General features: G+C 36.5%; 1 protein-coding gene across 11 annotated transcripts in view; it reads right to left on the reverse strand.

Moving 5' to 3' along the window:
• Positions 1-25,149, reverse strand: part of LOC144645326 (uncharacterized) — a 45,497-nt gene that overhangs the window by 2,403 nt on the left and 17,945 nt on the right. For 6 of the 11 annotated variants that reach the window (XM_078504861.1, XM_078504862.1, XM_078504855.1 and 3 more), the window contains 6 exons: positions 13,053-13,127; positions 4,871-5,586; positions 3,783-3,877; positions 3,050-3,209; positions 2,268-2,334; positions 1,010-1,368 (listed from right to left, as the gene is read on the reverse strand). In XM_078504861.1, the coding sequence (XP_078360987.1) occupies positions 1,010-1,368; positions 2,268-2,334; positions 3,050-3,209; positions 3,783-3,877; positions 4,871-5,497 (1,308 nt within the window). In that variant the 5' untranslated portion in view covers positions 5,498-5,586; positions 13,053-13,127. Of the gene's footprint in view, positions 1-1,009; positions 1,369-2,267; positions 2,335-3,049; positions 3,210-3,782; positions 3,878-4,870; positions 5,587-7,437; positions 7,490-10,138; positions 10,258-13,052; positions 13,128-13,419; positions 13,442-19,056; positions 19,190-25,149 lie in introns of those variants that run through there. The other 5 variants (XM_078504857.1, XM_078504856.1, XM_078504864.1 and 2 more) reach the window with 5 other exon arrangements.

A 25,149-nucleotide genomic window follows, 5' to 3' on the forward strand; every position in this document is an offset into this window, starting at 1 on the left:
GCCATAACCGGTCATAGAAGATAAAATGCAATTATAAAATAAGTCTTTTTTCTGTTTGAATATTCCCTGTTGTGTTAAACACGGCTGTTTTGTTAGGCTGAGGAAACAATACAACAAAAAGAAACCCCACACTATCTGTGGTGCTAAATCCTCAGATAGATTTATATACCTGACTGAAAAACAATACGACTTTGTAGAATTATGGAAAGGCTAAATAAGAATGTCCACAATAAATATCAAGACCTTTTTGGCTTTTTGGTGGTCGCAGCTCAGTGCTGATCTCGTTAAACGTTTTTAGGGCATGTATACACGGTCTCTTTTAGAATTAGTTCATAGTTCACGAAATTCCCAGAAAGCAAGTGGTCGTAAAACTTCTATTCAATCACGTGTATGTTGATGAGGGGCAACATGCATCGTCCAAAAAAAAAAAACATGATCCATTTTTTAAGATAAATAATAACTTTTTCCCCTGGTGTTGGCAATTTTATTTGTTGTTAAAGGGACTGTGTCACGGCTAAGTTAATCTTATGTTATTAAATTTTGCCAAATATTCGCTATGAAACTAAATGTTTGCAAAGAAATTAATTTTTTGATACTAAATGACAAAACCATAGCTTTGTTGCAGCCAAATGTGTCTCTCGGGCGTCATAAATTAAAGTTACAAACAGACAAGATTAACTTTGAAAACTGTTCCGCCGGACCATATTTCAAAAGCCCATTATCGCAATCCGTTTCAATCTTCGACACTTTTGGCCATCCGTACCTTCTTTTGCATTTTGTGTGTTATTTAAATATTTCTTCACTGTTTTAAGAGGTTATTTTATACATGAGAACGAATTTGATGGTCATTTTCAATGCCTAAGTTTGGCTTAAATTCTATGACACGGTCCCTTTAAGCTTATTTTGAAGCAATAATGACGCAAAGGCAATAGCAAAGTTTCTTTGGATTTGTAACAACAGTGATAGCAGTTCCAGCCAAATTTCTCGTAAACCATACAAATCTTTTTACCTGCAGTTCCGCAGGTATTAATTGCTCTTCTGCAGTTGATTTGGAAACCGCGACCAAATCCACAGATAATTCTTTCAACATTGGCCCACATTCTGCCAGCTGTGCTTTTCTTCCCGCAAGTTCTGTGTCGGAGTCGTCCGTGTCATTTGGCGACATCGATGGAGTTGGTAATACTCCCTTGCTGACATGCGCAAGGAAATAATCCAGTGGATAATCGATATTACGAATCAGTCGGATTTGTCTGTTTCTTTTTAAGCCAGACTTATCCAGGAAGTGAAATGCAGTATTCCGATCCACAAGTACTCTTCCAATTATCCCCTCGCTAAGATTCCTCTGCATTTCTTTAAGGTTGTTGAACTCTGTGGATTTCAAGTATTGCTCAGTTATTTTAAGGTCCCTCCATAATAAATAATTAAAGGACGTCCACGAGAGCCTTGGAGGAGGACGATCAAGGCAGAAATGAAAACAGCAGGGAAGACGTGGAAAGAACTTGAGAAGGCAGCCATAGAGAGGGAGCAATGGTCTTAGCCATATGTGCCTCTTAGGCGCGACGAGGATTATATATAATACATAATTACTTGGGTATTAGCAAGTCAGCCGATGGCATGAACATTATCTGCACTGTATCATGGTTTTTAGCTGCCTCTTTTATGTGTCGATGGCAGACCGATAGGGAAATACCGATCAACCAGGGACTTAGATTATCAGTGATTAAATTTGCTTCTTGGAAGGGGTGAGGGACGTATGGAATTCAAGTTCACCCTTCCACTTTCATTAACTGATGTTCCATGTTCATGAATGGAATCCTTATTATTGTTTATTTTTCTGTAAAAGGTGCTCTCTGAAACTGAAACTTTATTTACCCTCGGTGTTATGAGCCGTGTTAGGGCTCTAGCAAGTATATGCTAATGAAACCGAGCATTTCACAGTATACAACACAACACATGTGACCATTCAAATGAAAGATATTTCAGAGTACTTTCATCTGGTGATGTTTATTATACTGCAAAAAGTGGTTATTACTTTTAGTTCTGCGGATTCAGCCCTAGTGTATGACTATTCAAATGAAAGCTATTGCGTAGTACTTTTGTGTGGCACTGCTTGTACTATGCTTTGAATTGCAAATGGTCCTAATGTTGTCAATGGGCGCCTGAAACCCAGCGTATGGTCATCTAAAAGAAAGCCTGTGCTTACATACTTTGCCATTGATAGAGTTGATAGAGCAAAAGAGTGAGAGAACATCAAATTTGTTACTTACTCTTAATATCTGCATGCATCTCATTAGCAACTATTTGTGTTTCGGTATTCATTATGGACACACCCATCTACAAAGTAAAATATACATTCATTTAATACTACAGTCAAGTCTCGCCTTGCGGACATCCCGCTATTGCGGACACTCGCTTTTACGGAAAAATCCAGATCCCCGGCGAATAAGGTTTGACTGGAAATGACTCTCGCTATTACGGACACTTAACAACGCCCCGAGCGTGTCCGCTATAACGAGAGTTGACTGTATTAACACCGTCGCCAACTCCGATTTCCGTAGGGTGAAAGAAAAAGGGAAAGGTTTTTTTACCAGGATAAGGTTGATCCAAGATTGCCAAAAATATGGCCAAATGTAAGTTGTTTAATGCCACCCATTGTAAATTTATACACGCGAAAATCAGTGGCAAAGATTGCTGATTGTAGTTGTATTTTATTTTAGACTCTTTGGTATCGACCTACGGAAATTGCTCTAAAACGGTTATTCATCTAGTGCTTATTGAATACAAGTACTGGACAACATTTGTCTTGACTTGGTATTGGTTAATATTTACTAATATTAACTTTATCCTTTCGGCGAATGATTGTGTGGAGTACATTCGAGAGAGGCAGCGCATGACATTTACCGGCGTGGAAGGGCTTGGGAGTCAGATACAATCATGACGTTTAGCAACCTCGCTGGAGGTTGACCCATTTAATCAAAAAAGTAAACAGACACAAAATAAAGCAAATGTGTAATTTTTTTGAAAGTTTTTCATTTGCTCTCCTACTTACCTCTTTACCATCAATGTCTTTGCATTTTGTGCCATCAAGAGCAGCTTGCATGGCATTTGTAAACAAGGCAGTAAACAATGACAACATGATCGCTCCAACAAGGATCCAGACTACACCAAACAAGCGACCAAGAAAGGACTTTGGGGTTTTGTCACCGTACCTGGTAAGGTAAAAGTATATATTTAACAGTGCAACACATCAGAGAAACTTACGGCGAACATGGGCCAAAAGACTCACAATTTCGGGCCTTAAATTTTAGTTTTCATATCTTACACATCACTTACGTTGTATGGTTGTAGTTTATGCTTAAGGTTCTATAACGACAAAGCAGATACATTCTAGGTATACAGGCAACTCCCCAGGCACCTCAATAAGACGAACACCTCTTTAAGACGGACGCCTGGTGTTGGTCCCGTCCCTGACGTTTTTCAGTCATTTTACTATAACTATAAACTACCTATAAGATGGAAACCTCTCTTAAACGAACATTTGGAGCCGGTCCAGACGGACCGACAATATGACAAATGTTTTTTTTTTTCATAAATGCTTTAGCAATATACTATTCAAAATAATTTATTTGAAGGCAAATAAGAATTTTTTCTTGGAAAACAATATAAGCAGCATCATTTTACCACCACGACCACCACGAACATGACTTTGAATTCAGTACGTTTTATACCCAAAACTATACAAATGAAACTAAATATAAGAACAAAACATTTTAAGGAATTACCCCACTGTGGTAAGTGACACCACCGCCCACCAAAATCCCTCAGGAGAACCAGCTGTAAACGAGGGTGAAAACTGAGCCTTGTTAGCTGTGTGTTCCTGCGAAAAAAAAAATCAAACAAAAGTTAACTTTACTTAACTGTTTTAGTCTCAAGCAAACACCAATGAAAAAAAGAACGAAGTTTTGGTGTCGTCACGATACCATTATCAAGTTGCATGGAACTTTGAATCTTCAGTTGCAGATATAATAATCAGATGAACAGCATGGCCTTATGCACCACCTGGAGATGCAACAATGATGATGATGATGGTGATGATGATGATAATAATAATACATCTATATTTAAACTCGAATTAGAGTAGCTTGACAAGCTAATATTTCCGAGAACAAAATATTTGATAACGAAAAATACAAATACAAATTACTATTTACATATAATGATGATGATGATGATGATGATGATGATGATGATGATGATGATGATGATGATGATGATGATGATGAAGAAGAGCATGGTACGAATTGAATCTGATTAGACAATGAGTCACCGTCCCCGGTTCTCTAATGAACAGCATTTCGTATTGAATAGACACCTAATGTTGCATTTCTTGAAAACAATAAACTGTCCCTCAAGATATTTCGGAAAAATATTGTGTTCGTGTTGGAAGTGCTTGCCAATAGAAGAGGAGAAAGGTAAAACTGTCGGTGCAATTAAGTGTCTGTATGTACAGCCAACAAACATCAAACAGGTAACATTCAAATTTGTAAACAACACATTTCTGGCTAACAACAGGCGGCTTTGCTTTAGATCTTGAACTTCCAGGTCTGGCTCAATCTTGTTGCTTAGAAACGCCATAACTTGCATGGCATTTGTAGACAGAGCACTGAATAAACAACATAAGGATCGTTCCCATAAGGATCCCGTGGAATATACTGTTGATCTCTCTACCCGTACAAACACATATTTTGATAGGTATTTAAAAATACGTATTTAGACCTAAAGTTGTTTAGATATTTTTGCGATTTTTGAAATGAAAAAATAAAAAACAACTGAATCGTAAGCAGTTTTCGATTAAACAATAACTTCTTACCAATAGCCAGATAACCACTCCAGAAATCCCCGATAGCAGTATGATACATGCCAGGATCGGCCACTGTGACGTAATAGAAGTCAATAACTGTTCCCGCGACTCCATCTCACACTGTTTCGTGTTCACAATCATTGAGCACCCGGATGATACGAAAGCCCGGATAAGCGTTACATCGGGTTCATCTTTAAGGGCCTCCTTGGCGTCCGCTTGAATAGGGAAAGCAAAATCCACGCTCTTCTCTTTGATCAGTTTGACCATCTCCTCCGAATTTTTTACAAATATGGGCTTCATGATGCATGCTTCAGGATCACTGTCCTCTCTTTGGAAGCACGTGAAGTCTACAAACCACGTTATTTTGTCATACATAAAGCCACGTTGAACGCTTGAGTTCATAATATAAGGTGGAAAGTCTAGTAAAGCGACGTGGTATCTACAGTCCGTTTGGCCTGGATTTGACTGACGAGATTGACGAGTGTCACGTGTTTCACGATGTTGCCTGATTTCGCGGGCATGGCGAGCCAATCTGGACTTGTGAATTGAATCAGTCTGTTGAATTCTACTATTGACGAGCCAGAAATCCGAAAAAAACAGGAGGCAGATGATTAATCCTACAGTTACACCATACATTGTGAATGCAGTTTAAGAAGACGTGATGAACGAGATTAGAAGCTGCTTTGTTTCTCACAGACTTCACATTCAGCTGTTGTCATGCAGACCTGAAACGATATTTGAAGCGAGAATTAGAAAATTTTCTCTTAAGAAGCTCATTTGCTTTGTTGGCATTGTTAATGTTTTTTTCTGATTCATTTAAGGAAACGTCAACAAATTATGCTCATTGGAGGTACACTGCCAGTGGGGATTTCCTGTAATCTGAAACACAGGAAATGTGCTTTAGATTTATGAAATATATAGTCAGTCTCTTGAAATGAACAGAGAAAGCAATTAATTAAGATAATTTTCAAAGGATTCTTATTGTGAACCACACTTGAAAACAAAGAGCCCAACTCTTTCAGTCATATTGTGAATCCGTTTTCATCCTAGCCTCAGTTTCCTATCTCCACTTCCTAATGAGTTCTTGTCCCCTAATGAGTAACATTCTACAAACCCAAAAGCCATTATTGTTTGGCTTGCTATTATCTTAAATATATTTTGGACGCTTCCATGAATCATCTTTAAATAATGCCACATTAACATAAAGGAACCGCTGTAATATAATGCAACAGCATAATCATTACTACAAAACATAATCATTTCTATAATCATTATTTCATTTGTATTATACACTATTATTATATTATGACAAATTAGGAAAGTACCCTAAACAACGTTTTATTAGGATTACAGGGAAGGAATTCATTTATATTGTTCAAAGTGAGAAATCACAAACCATTTTTCGCAACAAAAAATCGCGGAATAATCAAAAGAAGGACATTTTATCCTAATTAAGAAAAATAATGTAGGATAATCTTGTATTTTTTTGTGTAAAGGAAGATAGACTGAACTCTGATTTTCAGATTTACATTGTATTTTACTAAGACAATACTCTACTCAGACAAATGTTTCAGTATATGTGATTAAACAATGAAAAAATCGCAGCTCAGAAGATTTCGAAAGACAGAATGCATAGAAAAATCAATTTACTGATTACGTGATATTATACTTATAGACGACCTTCAAAGACCATGTGCTTGCGCTGTGTAAATATTTTTCTTCTAATCAGCTGATTTATCTGTGATAAACACAGGCTACTTTGGCCAGATTTCTGAAACGTCACTACAGCCGGAGTGCAAAAACGTTTTAAACTCTACGCAATGAGCACGAAAACAGTGTGTGATTTCATTTTGTATTATTTTGTATTATAAGCGGAGACTTTTTAAACACCTTACAAGTTTTTGATGTAGGTAGAGATGAATTGACATTGACAGGATGACAGATTTCAATGTGAAAACAAAACAAATTGCCTCGAAACTGCGTGGGCCTTTTTGCAATTTGCCAAAAGTGATCCCTCAAAATGATTTCTGAATTTAACAGGGCGCCATTCATGTTACTGCTGGAGTTATATTAAAAATGAACGCCAACGTGAACAAATCCACGTCAAACAGCGATATTCAACTTAAACTATTGTGTAGCAGTCTATGAAGTGAGGGCGGATGATCGATTGATAAAGTGTCATGATCACTAGCGGATATAGTCGTAATTTGAAATTGCATGCGAGTTTCGATAATTTATAAAAACGTGAAAACGTTAATATGTATTACGCACGGGAAACACGAAGGCAAATCAGGATTATACACGAAAATAATTATTCTAGGAGATATTGAAATATAAACAAATAAATGTATTTCTAGCTGGCTAGAAAAAGCTGTAAAGAAACTATAATCAGAAGCGTAAAGCGTAGGCACAGAACTCCGATTATTTAAAAAGATGTAAAATATCGATTCTGCGCTACACATCGCAGTGCCACCATAAGTGGAAAAACAATTAAAAAAACGTCATAATTTCTCCAAAATTTTGCCTTATTTTAGAAAGGTGTGTAATAAAGCGTATCGAAAACGCCAGATACTTACTACTATTCTAGATTGCCTCTCTCTTCAACCTCTCAATCAAACAATAATACGTCTATAGACAAAAAATATCGGTTAACTTCTCAGTTAGGCAAACCTTTAGGTGTTTTTTTCTTTGGCTTGATTCGTCGATTCTTTACAAATTATCTAAAATTCTCGTCAATATGCCAGGCGGGCAGACGGCGCACAGAATTTCGGATTGATTGCGATGCCGCAAAAGCTCCGCGAAACTTCACTCCAGAGAATTAAAGACAATATTTCCAATCGAGAATAAATTGAGTCCGGGGGACGCGCGACAATGTTTTGGCACTACTGCGGTATGAGTAATTTAAAACTTGTTAGTGGGTCTCGAAATTACCATAATATTGTTGGGTCTTCGTTGCAAATTTGCGGTTATACACAAAAAGAGCCTCAAAGTGTGTCATTAGCACATTAGACACATTAGGGCTTCCGTCCAAAAAACTGTCAATTAGTTTGAAAACCTCATTATGCTGTAAATAGTGAACTGCAACACGTATTAATGTCATAACAGTTAAAAAAGAAAATGTTTAGAGGATAAAAAACATTAGGAGACTTTAAAAGCGTTGCTCGACGCGCGTCCTAAAACAGGTGAATTGAATGACGTATGGCAAAACTCATGCCTAGAGACTCATCAAAATTAAAATAATAAAGGGGCAAGCAGAACTTCAAAACTATCTATTCAATAACTTACTACGAAGAGTATATCGATAATCATCGAAACTAAGTGGATTTCCTCGTATTACCTTTTTCATCAGGAAATATCATCCTGTTTTCTACCGTCACATAGAATGCAAAACAACTCTAAAAGCGGTTACGCAATATATCATGTGTTCATCTCGAGGAAAAAAAGAAAACGTAGCCTTACACCTAAATTTTTTTCGTAGACAGTCCTGTGTCAACATAGACACTTCTAAAAAGTTGTAGTTGTGCTGGCTAATCATACAATATCTCGGCTTCTACGCTCAGTTGGTAATTTTTAACTTCTAGGAAGATTTATTTGTGGTTTTGGCGGAATATCCATCAGCTGTGTTATATTTAGCTTGCATCTCCTCAATTTGCGTAAATTATGAACTAGCTCACAAAAACTGTCGGTCGCAACCTGCAGCACTATGTCTTCAAATCCATTTCAGCTGCCGTTTACAAACGTGATTGGCTGGCATCCGTTTAAAAACGTTCCGTGCAATATTTCAGGTAATTTAATGGATCTCCACTGAAAATGATTTTCGTGACTTGCGAAACTCGACAACTATTCTCCTTCACATGTTTTAATAAACTCGCTACTTCACCGCAGACGCGATTCACTTCAGAGTGGCTAAAGGCTTTTTTTGCCAAAAAGATATTACATGTTATTTTGAACTCGTTTCTGTCATTTTCAAGAGTCATTATTAAGTGATATTTGTCTACCACTAAATCATGATTAAAATTTCACATATTTCCCTTCGGTCAGGGCTAGGAATAAGGCGAAAAACTACTTATCATATGAAATATGAAAATATCTAATGAAAACAGATGTGTTTATCCTTAAATTATTAGTTAAGATTCAGAAAATGCTCGTGGATTACTGAAAAAAAAACACACGCTCTTAAACCTTAAAAGCCAAATTAATATTTGAGGATTTGGCGGCTGACTTCGTTGATTCAGACGAATGAATATTGTTTTAATAAATAACATTATGAAAGGCGAGGTAAATGTCTAGAAAATTTTTATATTATGACTTTAGACAGAAGTTTTCTTTTAAAAAAAAAACACACACAAGTTTTTGCTTAGCTTCCGATGAAAACACATTGCATGCAAGCTTCACCAGATGTAGCGAAATTGACGCACCAGAAACGTACGGATTCTATTTTGACGCTCAAAGCAATAAACCTACTCAGGTTAATGAAGTCCGCCTCCGCTATCCGGAAAAACAAAAACAAAAACATGAACTCAATTAAGCACGTCAATATAAAGGAGTCATGCGAGCAAAGTTTGGCTTTTAAATCTCCACAATTGAACATGTTGTTCTAGACTTTCGAGACGACGCTGAAACAGAAACAAAGAAAAGGGGAAAACTCCCGCGCAATGTTTAATAGAAATAATATACCCTGAATCGCTTGCAATTCTCCTGAGTGATGAAAGACAATATTTCCCGTTTCTAATTATCGAATGAACTCTAGGTTTGAATTTAGCGCAATCTTTGCTGAAGGCGATTCAGTTTTATGCCTTCCGATATGAGGTGATAAATGCTAATGAAGCTTGATATGTCTGGAGACTATGTTACTGTTATAGTACAGACATACTTACTGAAATGTATACATTTAGAGACGAGTTTCCATTTAGATTCAAGTACTTTTGATAACGAGTGCACGAATGTAGAAAACGATTGAAAATGATTCTTTGAGTGGATACAAGCGTCTTGTTGCAATATTATTTTAAAAATTTTAGCTATGAAATACATAACAGTTAGATGTGCAATATTAACAGAAATTGTAGTCTGATGTTCTGAAAGACAATTGAAAAGAAAAGTAGAACTAGATGATATACAAAAAGTCAAACATACCGGTATTCGCCTAAATTTAAAACAGCCAAACCCTATCTTTTTTTAAAAAAAAAAAAAACATCCTGATGTTTAATAGAGATAGGTTCAGTCTCCTATGAACGATATGTCTTCTTATAGTGTGCGCATGATTATATATAAAGTTACCTTTCTGTTCATGCAAACGTACAATTTTGCACCGCGCCTGACAGACAAAATCCCTTTGTCAGTATAGTAGATATGAAACTGAATACGTGCGTGCACGCACTTTGCTTTTTATAGGCATTGAGGTGAGGACAGCTAGGCTGAAACAAAATGCTTTTTAATAGTTCTTATCTCGAAATGTCGATCTAAGCTCTCGATTCTTCTTGTTGTGGTTTTAAAAACCGAGCCGAAGGCTATTGCACTTCACCATCTAAGAGTGGATAATCAATGAAAATTAAAAAGTATTTCTTTGAACAAACTGAGTTGCAAAAAATGCCATTGTGAATTTACAAAAATGGTTTGAAGTCTGTGAAGTTTTTCTCCTTCCTCAGGCTATTTCCTGACCTCGCGGCACGTACTTTGATTATTATTATTTGCTTTAGAAAGTAGCTTTTATGAAAAGAGTTCCGGTCTCATCGAGAGAGTACGTGTAATTGAAATCTGGAAAAGGAAAGCAGTTTTGGAGGAAAAAAGCAATACAATCTCGATTCATATTTAATATCATAATTATTTAATTTTTATTGGTCTAAACTTAATTTTATGATAGCGTGATTTTGTGTGGTTTTTGTCTCGTTTTTGCTCAAACGAGAGACAAAGGTCAATTTACTTTGGCCTTCGTTTACTGTTCTCCAGAGAATTCGGCAGAGTAAATAATATTTATCGAGAAGTAAAAAACACGTTGTATTTTGATCTTTAAAATACCTCTTGAAATAACGGGATAAAGATTTCATATGTTCCTAGTCTTTAAAAAAACATGTAGCCTCTCAAGTCTAGGGTGAGATAAGCTGAGGTCGATGTGAAATCAAAGGCTTCAATTGAAAGCTAATAAATTACGTTTTAAATCATTCATCAAACAAATCTCGACGGTGGACAAAAAATGATTCAAATCAGATTTCACAAACTAGTTTGTCTGTTTTGTGATGAATTGGAATGATAAAACATTTAATTTCTTTCAACTTCAACGTTTTTTTCTTCATTAGTTTGCCCAGAAACGTCCGAATCCTCAAATTTTGGAAGAGATAAGCAATGCCGCCCTTAAAGTAGATACTAGAATTGATCGGATAAAACTATCGAATTGATAACGAATTAATTATGTTTTGAATCTTTCATCGAAACAGGAAGGGTGGATGAAAGGCGGGTCATCGGAAAGAATCTGACAAAACAAGACAATGTTATTTTGTCACGGTAAAAGATTGGCGGATCTGTTGCTCGTGTTCAAAAAAACCGAAACTTGCTACGTGCCCAAATAGATCAGACTTTTTAACGCGAAATATATTTGTTACAAGATGTTTTCTACAATGTGACTCCAGTGATAATTGATTCAAGGATTTCTGTGGTAATCCCTTCCAGTTTTTCCTAGGATTATTAAACCATTATTGTCCTTTTGGTTTATTTTTAGAGGTCTTATGTACTTCTTTTAATTCGTGGTTTTGCTACTTTTCTTATTTGACGGTTCTCTAAGGGCCTGTTTACATGATTCGGAGATTCATTCCGGACGCTCGTCCGGAGAGTGCGCAACAGGCGCGACCAGCACCGGACGGGGGGCGGAGAGATGGCGCATGCACGCAAACATGTTGTGTCCATTAATTGCCGTATCTGCAATAACAGTATTTACCATAGAGCTGCTTGGGCAACAGTAAATGCATATTTGTCGCCAGTTCAAACTGTGGAGTCCGATGCGGTGAGTGATCTCGAGATGTGTGACATGAGATGATGTCACCAGGACTCAGACGACCGGTGACCACGGAATGATGATGTCTCGGAAGAAACAGAAAGAGAAATGATGGGGAGGAATGAACTGACGGAATGAAAGTCATCCGGAATCATGTAAACAGGCTCTAAGTCGACTGGGGGTCGACTGAAAGATGACATTGTACGAAATCTCATACATCATGAAGTTGCAGATCTGAACTCGCTTCGTATCGATATCCCTTTGTGTAAAATATCCTTTTTGTGTCGCGTTTTTGCGGAATCAGACGTAATCTTAAGAAGCTTAGTATTAACAGGTCAAATTCTGACATCCCGAGGCATTTTTCTTAGGTATTCAATAAAGAGTTGAGTGGTAAAATTATCTATCACAGATCTCAAAATGGCTTTTTACAATTATTCGTGTTATAATTTTGAGTCCTTATGATGTTATGGAATGAAAAAAAATATTCGTGCTTCAACAGAAATTTAACTAGACCTTGTGAGTCGCCCGTGCGTTATGTCGCCCGGAATTCAATAACTGACCACAACAAATTCCACAGTTTCGTTAATGTTGAAATTTCTCTTGTTATAGATTAATTCACCATCCCTTCCATGCCTTCTAAGACATTGTTTCACTGTTAGACAAGAAACAAAGTAGAATATAAGACAAGATTTTAATTGGAAATGAACCTAGAAAACGAAGAGCCAATTTGCAAATCAACAGCTAAACCAATCTCGTTATAGCTTTGACCTCGCTGCTTTCAATACTCCAGTAAAGAAATGCTATACGTTACGCATTTTACAAACCTTTTGGCCGTATAAAAATACACATTTTACTTTGAATGAATTGCATAGAGTATAGGCTTGATATAATCCAATGTTTCATTACCGATCCTTTAGGAGATAATCTAAGGTGGCGGTCTTGGGTTCGGTAGATATGTGCTCGGGTCGGGTGTATTGAAATTGACAGATAATTATTTCAACTCATCCAACAAGACAGCATATACAGAGGCGATGAACGCATTTGACAAGCATCAACTTTTCCGATTTCAGAAAGGAGTAAAATACAACAGTTTCGCATTGTTGTTAACAGATCTGTATGATCAAAACTGATCAAAGCAATGCCGAGTCTCCAGATAGACGTCTCGCACAGATCTGTTCCTGAACACAAAGAAATGAAAATACTTACAAAAGCAACTTGATGAACCCGCTGTGCTTGATAGGTGACGATTTAGAAGGTCGAACTCCACGTATAGTATACCGTCTGTTGAAAAAAGCAAAATGAATGAGAGATGTCAAATTTTCTAAGCGAGCCTTTGAGCGGTGACTTTACCTCTCGGCTTTGTTTGTTGAATAAACGAAACTAATCCGTGTAATAGATGGATCTCTATGAAAATATGGCATTAATGTGACGTAAAGCACTTGCAGGCACTTGACTGTGTTGATGATTGTGAATGATTGGGCGTTTTACCAAATGCAGAAAATGACCACAACAATGCAGTTGATTTAAAATCAACTTTAACAACAACACAAGCCTACCGAAATAATATAAATACCGAGTGTTTTCAGCAGACTTGTAAAATTAGGCTTATCCTTGACACCTCGATGAGGCACTGTAGTCATGTATTGATATTCGCTACATGACCTCCTCATCAGAAAATATGCGAAATATCCACTCTTTCAACGACGACAGGGGTTATTGAAAAGCTATAAGCCCATCTAGAAGCCGATCTAAATGAAACCAAATCTGTTTTCTATTGAGCTTTCAAAGGTTTGTAAGGGTGTTTGGTGGCCGTCCTCTCTGCCCCTAAAAGGCCTGAGCGAGGAGTTCGACAACTGAATGGGCGACGCTGCAGGCCATAGCCGTTTTAAAGTAACATCAAAATAATGTTTATGTTACACAATGTTATCTCAATTACACAGAATTTGCCACCTTCACAGGAATTTTACTTCACTGCTCAAGCCGATGTCTTATTTTCAATATTCAAAGCGATTCTTTTGTTTTCTTATCGATCATTTCATACAGTTAGTTACACAGGTGTAAAAGCAATTAAATAAAACGCACTAGCCTTGTTATATTTATTTTTTTGTTTTGTATCGATAACAAGTAAAAATTAATATGGTGGGAAAAATTGCTTGCTCCAGCTGAGCTGAGGAGTGAATAATGGTTTACTTTAAAAACAAACTTGGTTTGCACAGTTTTCTTTGATACAGTCACCCCCTGGAAATACACAACTCGTAGCGGATGCATGAAATCTCCTAAAGTTGTTATCTAGATTTTGATTTGCATGGAAAGCGTCCATAAAGCCCAGAATAAAGTGCCGATTGAATTCTCTTGAAACAAATATCATGAACCATTCCAAACAAGTACTCAGATTAAAGTGGCAAAATGTTCAACTAGAAGATAGAGCTCCCGTGTCTTTTTCCTAAAAGTAACAATTAAACCAAACCCACTTAAATAGTGCTTGAATCATGGGATGAAACATGCCTAGCATATGTTTTGCATTATTATTTTTTATATCTAAAAAATATGAGTTCAATTCTCGAGTGATAAGATACTCGAGCAAAAGCTTCAAGGAAGATCGTCTTGCTTCTAAATAATTTTACTATAGGCGACTGAACAAAGCAGTGACTGAAATCAACCACATATTAAAGTTTCCTTAAAGCATTTCAGATTTAAAAGATTAAGTTTTATTGTAATGTAGGAAATGCCAGCTGGTGAAACGGTTTTCTCATCATTTCTCCTTAGTGTCTTTTCAGGATTGTTTAGTAAACCTTCGATGTATGAATTTTCTCGAATAAGTGAGGTTGTGCTTCCGTTTAATATTGACCAACGACTTAGTACCGGTAATCTCCTTAAACCGTTTTTCCTTTCTTTCTTTTTATCGTTATGTTGCCTTCTTATCATTCGGCTACTTTTCTTTCTATAATAAAATGGTTTTTTTTCTTTAGTGGAATTCACATTAATAATAATTTAAAGAGTATCCATTGCTGTCAGTCGTATGTTTTACATTAATAAACAATCGCTTTTTATATAATAAGGTAACAAACTTGGCAGACTTCGATACGATGATGAAACTACGCCATTCATCTTAGTTATTTCGAAGCGATTTAAACTGTATAGGTACATAGGCTTCCCACCCTTTAGCCCTCAATGAAATTAAAACTCTGACTGAGTCGAGCAGCAAATGATCCAGCAACGAAATTCTTCAAACGCAAGCTCTGTCATGAACTTTTCGACAATCTCTCTTTTCGACAATCTCTAAATATGCAAAAGTGTAGATGAAATTGAAGCCCACACTTGCCTTGACTTTGAATTACTTTGCAAATGACAGGAATGCAATGCATTAGGAAGAAAAGATGATTAATGATTACGACAGTGAAATAGAGTGCAGTGCAGACAAAGTAATACTGTGCATCAAAGAAGAAATCATATATAAATGATAGATAAATCAAAATAGCTTAAAATCGCAGGGTAAGCGTTTACTAAACGCTTACCCTTCTCTATTACGGCACGTCTAACTCTGTATAAAAATGTCTTAAATTATTTAGTTAGAGTCTGACTTTTTTTAAGATATCGTGAGAGAGTTTCGTACTCTTTAAAAGGAGTTATATAACAATGCTATGAACGCTTCTTCTTACATCAAAGCTTCCGTTGCATTGTCACGTAACTTAACCAAAGTCACCGTTACAAATTTTGGTTTCTTCTGCTGAATAATGTCCGTTATTGTATAGCACAGCATCCATTGCATTCGTTTAAAAAATATTCAGTTCATCTTGTCAATAAGGGATGCAAGCACGAACGAAATACAATGTTTCTATGAGGTTTCGATTTCTAATAATTTCCGTTGAGAATAATTTCAAATAATTCCAGTTTGATTTATGAAATATTTACACTCTGCAAATTAAAGACACCTTTTACAAATAACTCGCAAAATATAATGAAAGTGTACAACCCGTTATCAGTATTCCATTATTTTTTTTCCAAGACGGAGATTTTGCCATAAGCTTAAGTCTGGTGATAAATATAATGAATGAAAGCTAAGTTGAAGTGCACGTTACTAGAGTGAGTTGCCAAATTAAGGTTCAAGTACAACTACGACAAGTTGAATTTGAAGACTTTCAGTGTTATGAAAAAAGCCCTACATGTAGATGGCGCCACAAAAGGCTTACAAGAAGATACAATTCAACCTATCCTGATAGATATCACTGATTGTTCAATGCACCGGTGTGAGACAAAATCAACGTAAATTGTAAGTGCTTAACTTCGATTTAGAACACAGTTTGTTTTCTGCTTTCTTCGCAATTTGAAACTACAATGCCCAATTGGTAAATTTTACCAGTTATGAAGACGAAGTTTCGATCAGAAGTCCGATAATTTAACTGTAATATCAGTTGTACTCTCAAACTGTCCGCCATTACTCTAAAGTCTTGGTTAATCAATCTTGGTTGAGAAAAAAGCTCGATATTTCTTTAGTTTTTATTTTATGCGCTCTTTTTTTGACTTCCTTTAAGTGATACGAATATATATATATAGTGCACAAGTTATACATATTTTTCTATACAATAAAAGGGGGAAGTACTTAAAAATATCGCTTTCCTGGAATTCGATAAACTGTCGTAAACCGCACGAAGTATGAAAAAACATTGAATTGAGTTTGACAAACACGCTAGACACGAGAAATCCCTTTGAAATACGACAAAAAGCCTAGTATTGGCTTAAGTATTCATACAATCAAGCCGAATTCAGTGTCAACGAAACAATTTCGGTGATTTCGACATTAAGCAAGAAAAAATGAAATTCTCACCAGTGTAGTGAACCTTTAAAGTTTAGAATAGCCCAATGCCCTTTCGAGTTAAAACATGAAAAGCTCCAAAAAATAAAGTTATTCAATAATGATTAGTTTATTTAAATTCAAATCATATCGTTGAATATTTTATGTTGCGATAAATGAGCTTAAGATAACATTCATACTAGTCTTCCTGGACTGATTTTTTTGTCGAAGTACTCTTATTAATTGCGAGAAAAATTAGTACCGACATATTTGATCCAAAAGGCGTTAGAATGATTAAAAATTTTGAAAGTAAACTAGACGTACGAGCGAGGAGTTTAAAAATGAAAAGTAAACTTTAAACAGATTTAAATTTTAGACCAAATATGTTATTTATTTTCATAATATGCGGTTTGGAATGAAAAGGTGAATTTATTTTTTTAAGTGCGCAAATATATTATTCAAGTAGTGGTCACTGAAGCACTGGAATAAAGCTTTTAATTCCATTCAGGCATAGATTCCTAATAAGGCTGGAGAGCTCCAATAGTAAAACTTATTGAAATGCGCTAAGTACACTTTACACCATTCTACAATACACCTTAATTAAGGATCTACTCAGATTTGAGTGTATCACATTCAGCTTTATCTGCAGATTCAAATCAAAAATTGCAAATGACTTGTTTTTGTCGAAATCCTAACCTGCTTTGGAAGTGTTAAGCCAGTTGACCGGGAACGTGATTTGCATGCAGAACTTATAAAATTACGAAATAACGTCTCAAAATCAAATCCCTCACCACACTTTTGGCCTGGAACGTTTGAAGTTTTCTTAAAATGTAATTCATCTTTACTTCAAAGTGAAGGAAGGCTAACAATTTCAAAGCATTTTTTGTTTGTCACTGCAATTTTTAAATTTAATCCGTATAAAGGGATAATATTAAATTGCACAAAGTTTAATGGCAAATTTGATGGGAAAGCGGCAGTTCGCGACATAACGCGAGCACTATTTTCTCTTCAATTTTTTTTTCAACGAATTTTCTTTCTTTTTTTGCTGTGTGTTAGGATCATTTCGCCTGCCGGAGATCCAAGCAATTTGCGTTACTAAGTATTTCCTCACACCTTTCAAATCAAGGCACGCGTTTGCACAACACTTCCATTAACAATGATTTCGCCCGTGGCTCACAACTGAAAGCTCTAGCGATTTAATTACAGTTCACGGGATTTGTTTTTATTATAATCAGTATGTCACCGTGTCGCTGATTTTATGAGTTATAGATTTTGTCGAGTCTCAAAGCATGAAGCGAAGACAATTGAAAAATGGAAGTTTCATTATAAATTTGTATTCACCATAAATGTATGGCCAGTTAGAAACGGCCGCATTTTTCCTACTAAAACTTTTGTTAATTTGTGGCTTATTCAGTATTTCCCGACCAAAGACGTAGATTACTTTTTGTTTACAATAAAACCTACATTAATTATACATAGAAAAGGGCTCCTCCAGGTGTCTGACTTCAAAACATTTTCTTCTGCTCTCGTAAACAATGTCGATCGCCGCAATCTCTTCCAATTTGTTTTTGAAAGCGCTCATTGAGCCACAAAATCAGTTTTTAGATCAGTGTACACTTTAATACTGCAATCGCCGATTTATTTGTTCATAACAAGAGAACGCAATCAGCCAAAACTATTTGTACCGCTTTTCTTCCTTATTCTTCTTTTATAATTATAATTTTGCGATAAAAATTGAGCTTTTTGCGCACAGTTTCCTTGCAGAAATCACGAAAAGGCTTTTTGGTAAATGTATGGCGCACAAATAATTATTGTTGTGTCGCTTTTGGTCGCTCGTTTGTAATAAAAGTGTTTCTGTTGTTTAAAACTTTCAAATGAAATCAATTTTTTCGGAAATGATATAGTTTAAAATCATTAACCATATTTTGGAGGAAAAGTTCAAAATGTGGTCGTTGAATTCAAAGCTTCGCACAACTTAATTAAAGCGGCCAAACGTCACAAAAATCTCTAGAGGAGCAATTCTGTTTAATGGAAGTAGAAATTTAAAAAGGAAAGAATTTCGTTTACTTAATTCAAAGTCGTGCTGATTTATACCTTGGAATCGCACCGCGAAGAGCGGTAAGAAAGGATTTAAAGTTTGGTATTACTGGTATTAAGTAATAATTATATGTCATACGCCAAAAGACGGCACAAAAGTAAAATTTTCTCGAAAAATAATCGCAACAAAATTGAAAACTTTGGTTTCCTATTATTGGTAGAATTCTGACAGTTCGAATCGGATTCCGTTTCGTCATTTATTTTGTATTTCGTATGCCCCGCTTCGGGTTTTCAGTAATTAACGTTGTCAACATATAAGGAACACGATATTCGCTCAAACGTAATATAAAATATATCTACTAGACAATTTTCTTCACTTACCAAGTTTCCTGTGAATATTAAACACAAATTTTCTTTTCGACTCGTTTTTAGCAGTCAAATTGTAAGCTAGTCGTGACTTTGAAGACTTTTCAGAGCATGACGATTCGGCGAACTGTGACAATATATGTCAAAACATCAAATCCTACAGAGCATGAAACACAGAACTAAAGCTGGCGGCATTTTCTGCTGTGACTTTGTTGTTTCACACCGCGTTCTCCACAGGAAAATATGAAACAACGGTAAACAATCGGTTCGCATTTGCATATATACTCACTGCAAGTAATAAACCTAATAATCAAATCGCGGCTTTGTCTATAGAGCACTATCTAAGTTCCTTAATGTCTGAAATTCAAACATTAAACGAGCAGTGCAGTTAATATTCCGACAACCGTCTTATCAGATTGAGGCTAAATGAAAAATATAGCCTTAAATGATATGAAAAATGACCCATTTTTGCAGCAGTTTACAAGTGATATAAAAAATTAGATATGGGCATATTTCCGGCGAATTTATTAACTATCACTCCGATTAGCCTCCAGCAAATTTGATAAAAAGAAATAAATTTGTTTCTTTTCGCATAGACCATATTTTCTCTACTCGACGATCCCCATGAAATATGATATTTATTTAAATGGCCGGAAATTAAAAACATGACCAAGAACAGTTATTTTTAAAACACCCTGTCAGGCCATCGAATCAGTGAATTTAACATAATTTTCTTCACCAAAATAAATATTCGGATTTTTAGGCCAATAATTATGCAAATTTTCTCAAAGCCTTGCATTAAACACCTATGAAACTGTAAAATTAAATGTTTTTAAGTTATACGACCGAGATGGTGAGTTTTCACAGCGATTTCTATCGAATATCTATACTTTTTATTGGTTAAATAGGAACAGTGTACACATCATGTGTAAATCAGAACCAATAAAATGTGATTTATTTTCTTGCGTTCCGTATAAACTAATCATTTTGTTAACTTGATGTGTCAAACTTACTTCCTCTCGAAATCGAGTTTTCTAGAATTTTCAGGTTTTGTTTTTTTTTTAAGAAAGGCAGAAAAGCGTTTACGTTGTTTCCTCTATTATCTTATAAATAATAAATTTTGCTGAAGCGAAGACGAAGAAAATGCGTCTTAATGTACATCAAAACAAAGAAACCGGGAAAACTATATATGTCTGATTCCAAGGGCTTTTTAAACTATGAACTTTCGAAACAAAACTAAATACAAATCTCCCATGAGGTATAAGAAAACCACCTACTGGGTTTTGCAAGTTGTTTATATCTTAATTTCTCCCTTTGACTTCAAAACTAAGTTCTGTTGTAAAACTCAACAACAGAATCTACGATTAACGCCGTCAAGAATATAATTATTAAAATCTCAATGCATTTCAACTGACTGACTTAAGAACATTCAAAATTGCAAATTTAAATGTTATTCCTTATTTTAGTCTCAACGCTTGCTCGAGGTATTTTCAATTACTTTCATTTTCCCAGCTGAGACAGATATAGCCCTAGCATTTTTGGCATTAATTCATATCTAACTACCTGTTAGTTTAGATATTTTCTTGTCAACTTGAACATTAATCGAATTGAAGAAGGTGGTAAAAGAAACTTAATTATTAGCTAAAGGACCCGAAATCCCGAACTTTTGCCAGGATGTAATAAGTTGGACATGTACTAATAAAAAAGCTAAAAATTGGAGAACGAGCATGAATAAGTAGATTCTCCAGAGTTTCCTAACAAAGCACTCCAGTTAAGGGTTTATATCTTGTGCGAGGTAAAGTATGAAATGGTTCCTAAAAGCAAAGCGAACGCAAATTTTGCTCGTTAAAGCTATGGCGCTTCTAAGGCGTATGATGTAAAATGATCTAAACCTAAAAAGAAATCTCTGAATACTCTTGCAGACTTACCGGACCTTACCGGGGCAGGTGCTCCGCAGTCGAATGAAACTTCGACTAACTCTTTCGGCGATCGTTTTGATGCGATGTTTTGACTACAGACCCTAGCGGGGCGTTAATTAAGTAAACAGAGCGGTCGTTCGTTAATTGCAGCAAGTTATAGCATAGCTATAAGTACAATAGCATAAGTCAACGTAATCAAACAATGTCACGTCTTTGCGGTTAAAACATTTTAGCTTCAGTGGTGGAAATTTGACACTTTCTTTTTGATACAGACCGCCCTTGCCTTAATTGGTTCGCTTTCTTGTTTTGAACATTGAGTTATGAAATTAATTTTCTTCGTGAAAAGGAAGGTGATTAATAGGATACTTAAATTACAAAATGAAAAACTGGGGCACAAAATTAAAATGTGTCGTTTTTTCTATTCGATGGCTTATTTGGACATTGCTGTCCGCTAAATAAAATAAGAAGAAAAATCGTTCAATTTAAAATTTTGTTTACAAAAAATGTGCCATTTGTTTGATTGACAAATAAATTTGAAAGCTGAGACCACCTCTTTAATATTGGCCAAATTTATATAAGAAAAACTGAACAAGAAGACAGAATTCAGCTAATAAATCAATCTAGCTACTATAATCATATGGGAAGTCAAGTTAGATTTATTGTTGATATAGAACTAAATATGTTTAAAAAAAAAATGAAATGAAACTTTCTCTCTCCCTTTAGATCTCTTGACCGATTTTAAAAACAACAATTGTTTCTTTTCTCATTACCCAGCTCTACAATCTAAAAGAAAACGGAAGCTTTAAGTTGGAAAACGCCTTGTCAAGCTTTATACAATTAGTAAATGTTGGACGTTTTGTCAATATTGTAAAAATACTACACGGCAGTTTTTGAAAGGTGAATATTTAATAAGAAATGATCTTAGAGGGGGGTCGACGCCAAATTGACGGTAATTTACCATATCTATAGGCCCAAGTTAAATTAGCAAACCAATTTTAAAAGTTAAACTATAGTACCTGAACTAGGTGTCTAAGAATTTGTTAAAATTAGCATCCCGTAAAAATCTCTGTTAGTATCTAAAAGGTTTAATTTGTTTCGAGGTGTTTTTCAATGTTTTTTGATGGGCCATGTGCTGGCTCACTGCAGAATAATTTACTACATGTGCAACGCGTAACTAAAAAACTATAACGATATCAGGTTTATACATCTGTTATGAAAAACAAACTCAGTAAAAATATTAGTGACCATTAGTAACATCGTCATAGTTTTAATGAGACGGAAAACAAGTTACCAGTCCGCTCACAATGTCCTAGGTTTGTATTCAAGTGAATATTTAAAGGAGTATGTCACGGTAGTTTTCTAATGTAGAAAAAACCAACGGAGTAATAAAAACCCGTACCCCTCAGCAGAAAATTCGCCAGTAGCCATTTAGGCTTTGGCAGATTGTGCTCCTAACAGTGGCATATTATGCTACTAGCGATGCTCGAAATTTTGCCAAATTATGCCAAAATTATGCCAGAATTCCCAAATTATGCTCCCGATTTCCGAAATTATGCTCACAAAATGACGTAGTAGTCTGGGAGCATGTGTACTCCCGTGGGCTATTTGTGAAGAAAGCAAGCCACTAGCTTAGTTGTGTTCAGGGGATCTAAAATAACAAGAAAATTGATGTTGCCAACTTTGCAACCTGCACAGAGGCATTTTAAGGGGTGTTTTAAAAACTGATGTCAAAACCCCAACATGGAAATGAGGCTATGAATAAAACTGTGTCATATCTTCGATAAACACGGCTCATAACCCCGCAAATTAAAGAATTTTTTAGGTATGCATTAATAAACGATCTAAACTATTGTTTTGTGGTCACGTGATCCCTTTGACATGAAAACGAGGCTCCCAGTAGTTGATCTAAAGTTGATAATACCCGCTTAATCGAAAAAAAAAACTTTAAACAAAATGCGTCGCTTGTTACAAAGGTAAAAAACGTTCTTGTAATTATAAAGAAAGGTTATTGAGGAATATAATGCATTTTTCTTGTTTAGTTATCTTGCACATGAGCTGAGAAAAACCACAGGCTACCCATCCAAATAATTTGAAGAACCTGTTTCTTTTTTTCAAATTTTTTTTATCTGATGTAAATACACACACTTGATACAAGATATAACGCAGATCTTGTTTCAGCACTGTACAATGGCTGCAAATTTCGAGCTACATCTAGTAGTCGAGATAAGACATTAACATGGGTATTTATCACTGGGAGCGGAATTAAGTTCAGTAGCAATTTTATTCAAAATCGCTGTCCAAATCATCATCAGAATCAGATATGTATTCGTACTCGGCTTCATCATCATCGCCATCCTCATGCATGACCATCTCTCTCATCTTCGTCGTCGTTGTCACCCCTCCGGGTATATTTTCGCAATCTTCTCCCATGTCAGAAAAGCCACACAGGTCTGTGCGGCTCATTTCAGCCTTCCTACACTGGCAGCGCTTGGTAGTACACCTTTCCTCGACACATCTGCACCTCACAAGATGAATGATGGTCTCGGGTGCAGGGGGTAGTGTTGTTATGACTGGAATCCACGCCTTGTCCTCTTCTTTCCATTCCCAACCAAAGTCCTTCGGTGATGGCAAGGCTGAATTGGGGTTCCTGTCATTATTCCATACTAGTAACCGATAGTGGGTACGAAGAATGGCCTGATGTAATGCAGCTGATGTGGGTGGAAGCCGTTCTGATTTGGCTTGCTTCTTTGTGAAGAGCCACCATCTTAATGCTTTGACTGTGGAGATGTTTGTCTTGGGAAGAAAGAACTGGCAGACGAGCTTTTCTACAGCTTTCTGGGACTCGCTGCTTGGTAGATCACTTGTCCCGAGTTGTGACAATGCGTGGAATACATCTTCACTTGCTTCATTGAAAACACTCCAGCACGTAAGTTTCTCCTTGTTTGAGAATGAGCCTGTATTATCCGCTCCTGTTAGGGCATGGGAAGCTGGTAGTGCTGCTGTCTTTGTAGGGCCAAGGGCACGAACTATAGGCTGCAACTTGATCTCGCGGTGGTTCTGACCTTTTCCAGTCACAAACACTGTGTTCTGACAGAGTTCGGGATATTGCCTCAGAGAAAGAAAAAAACATCTGTGTCCGAGGAATGTATCCTGATTTCCGTCGCTCCACTTGCTGTGGCATCAATGGCGTGCAAGACGATCTTTGTGTCCGCCTCCTCCTTGTCACTCTTCAGACATGACATATCTTTCTTGTTTCCCTTGCATTCGCAACCGTAGGCTACCACAATCCAGGTTCCATTTTGTTCTGCATGCTCAACGGTCTTTTGGGCGAAATACTCTGCCAGCTCATTCTTTGTGTAAGCATGGGAACGCAGCTTCTTCATTGTGAACCTGGCGATGTGCCTGGAAGGCGTCATGCGGTAATATACTGGATGCTGGTTCCCCTGTCTCTTCCTGCGTGTAGCTTCCTTCGGGGATGATGGGAGATCGTATCGATCAAATATGAGGCGGATCTCATCACTGTCTCCATACTTCTCAAAGATGCGACAACTGAAGTGATCTGCGAGGTTGAAGCAGCTTTTGATCCAATCCGGCTTGTCCAGGGATTGCACTTCAGCCATCGCATCGATGATGGAGACTCTCATCCTTTGACTTACAGTCTCTTCACGTGCTGTTCCGCTCTCATCTGTATTGGCTGTCGCTGGTGTCTATTCTAGAATAGGCATCAATGAACTCTTGGTTGGGCAGTGCAGCATTTCTCCATCTGTAGCAAACATAGATCTTTGAACCACTGTAAATTCGTATGTTCCAACAGCTTCTTGGATGTCAATCTCAGGTCGGCTTTTGCATATCACCATCATTCGTGCAAACAGGTTTCTGTCTTCTTGTAACTCTACTATTTGGCCGGCACTTGAAACCTTCATTTCTTCCCCATGGTCTTCCATGTCTGGAGCTTTCTTTTCTTCATCGGCGACCAAAGATTGATTTTTCCAGTCTGGATTCGATCTTTGACAAATGTCTTGAACAGTTTCTGGCCAATCTCACTTTGTTTCAAAAGATCTTCCTTTACTTTGCTAAGAATTACAACCTTTATCACAAGGTTGAAGAGATCTTTGCTCTGCTCGATAAAGGGATTTCGCGAAATCCTCCATTGTTGTTATTAACTGTTCTACGTTTTTCTCTTCACGAG

The sequence above is a fragment of the Oculina patagonica genome, chromosome 3 (assembly GCF_052425735.1).
Source record: "Oculina patagonica isolate OP01 chromosome 3, crgOcupat, whole genome shotgun sequence".
NCBI lineage: Eukaryota > Metazoa > Cnidaria > Anthozoa > Scleractinia > Oculinidae > Oculina > Oculina patagonica.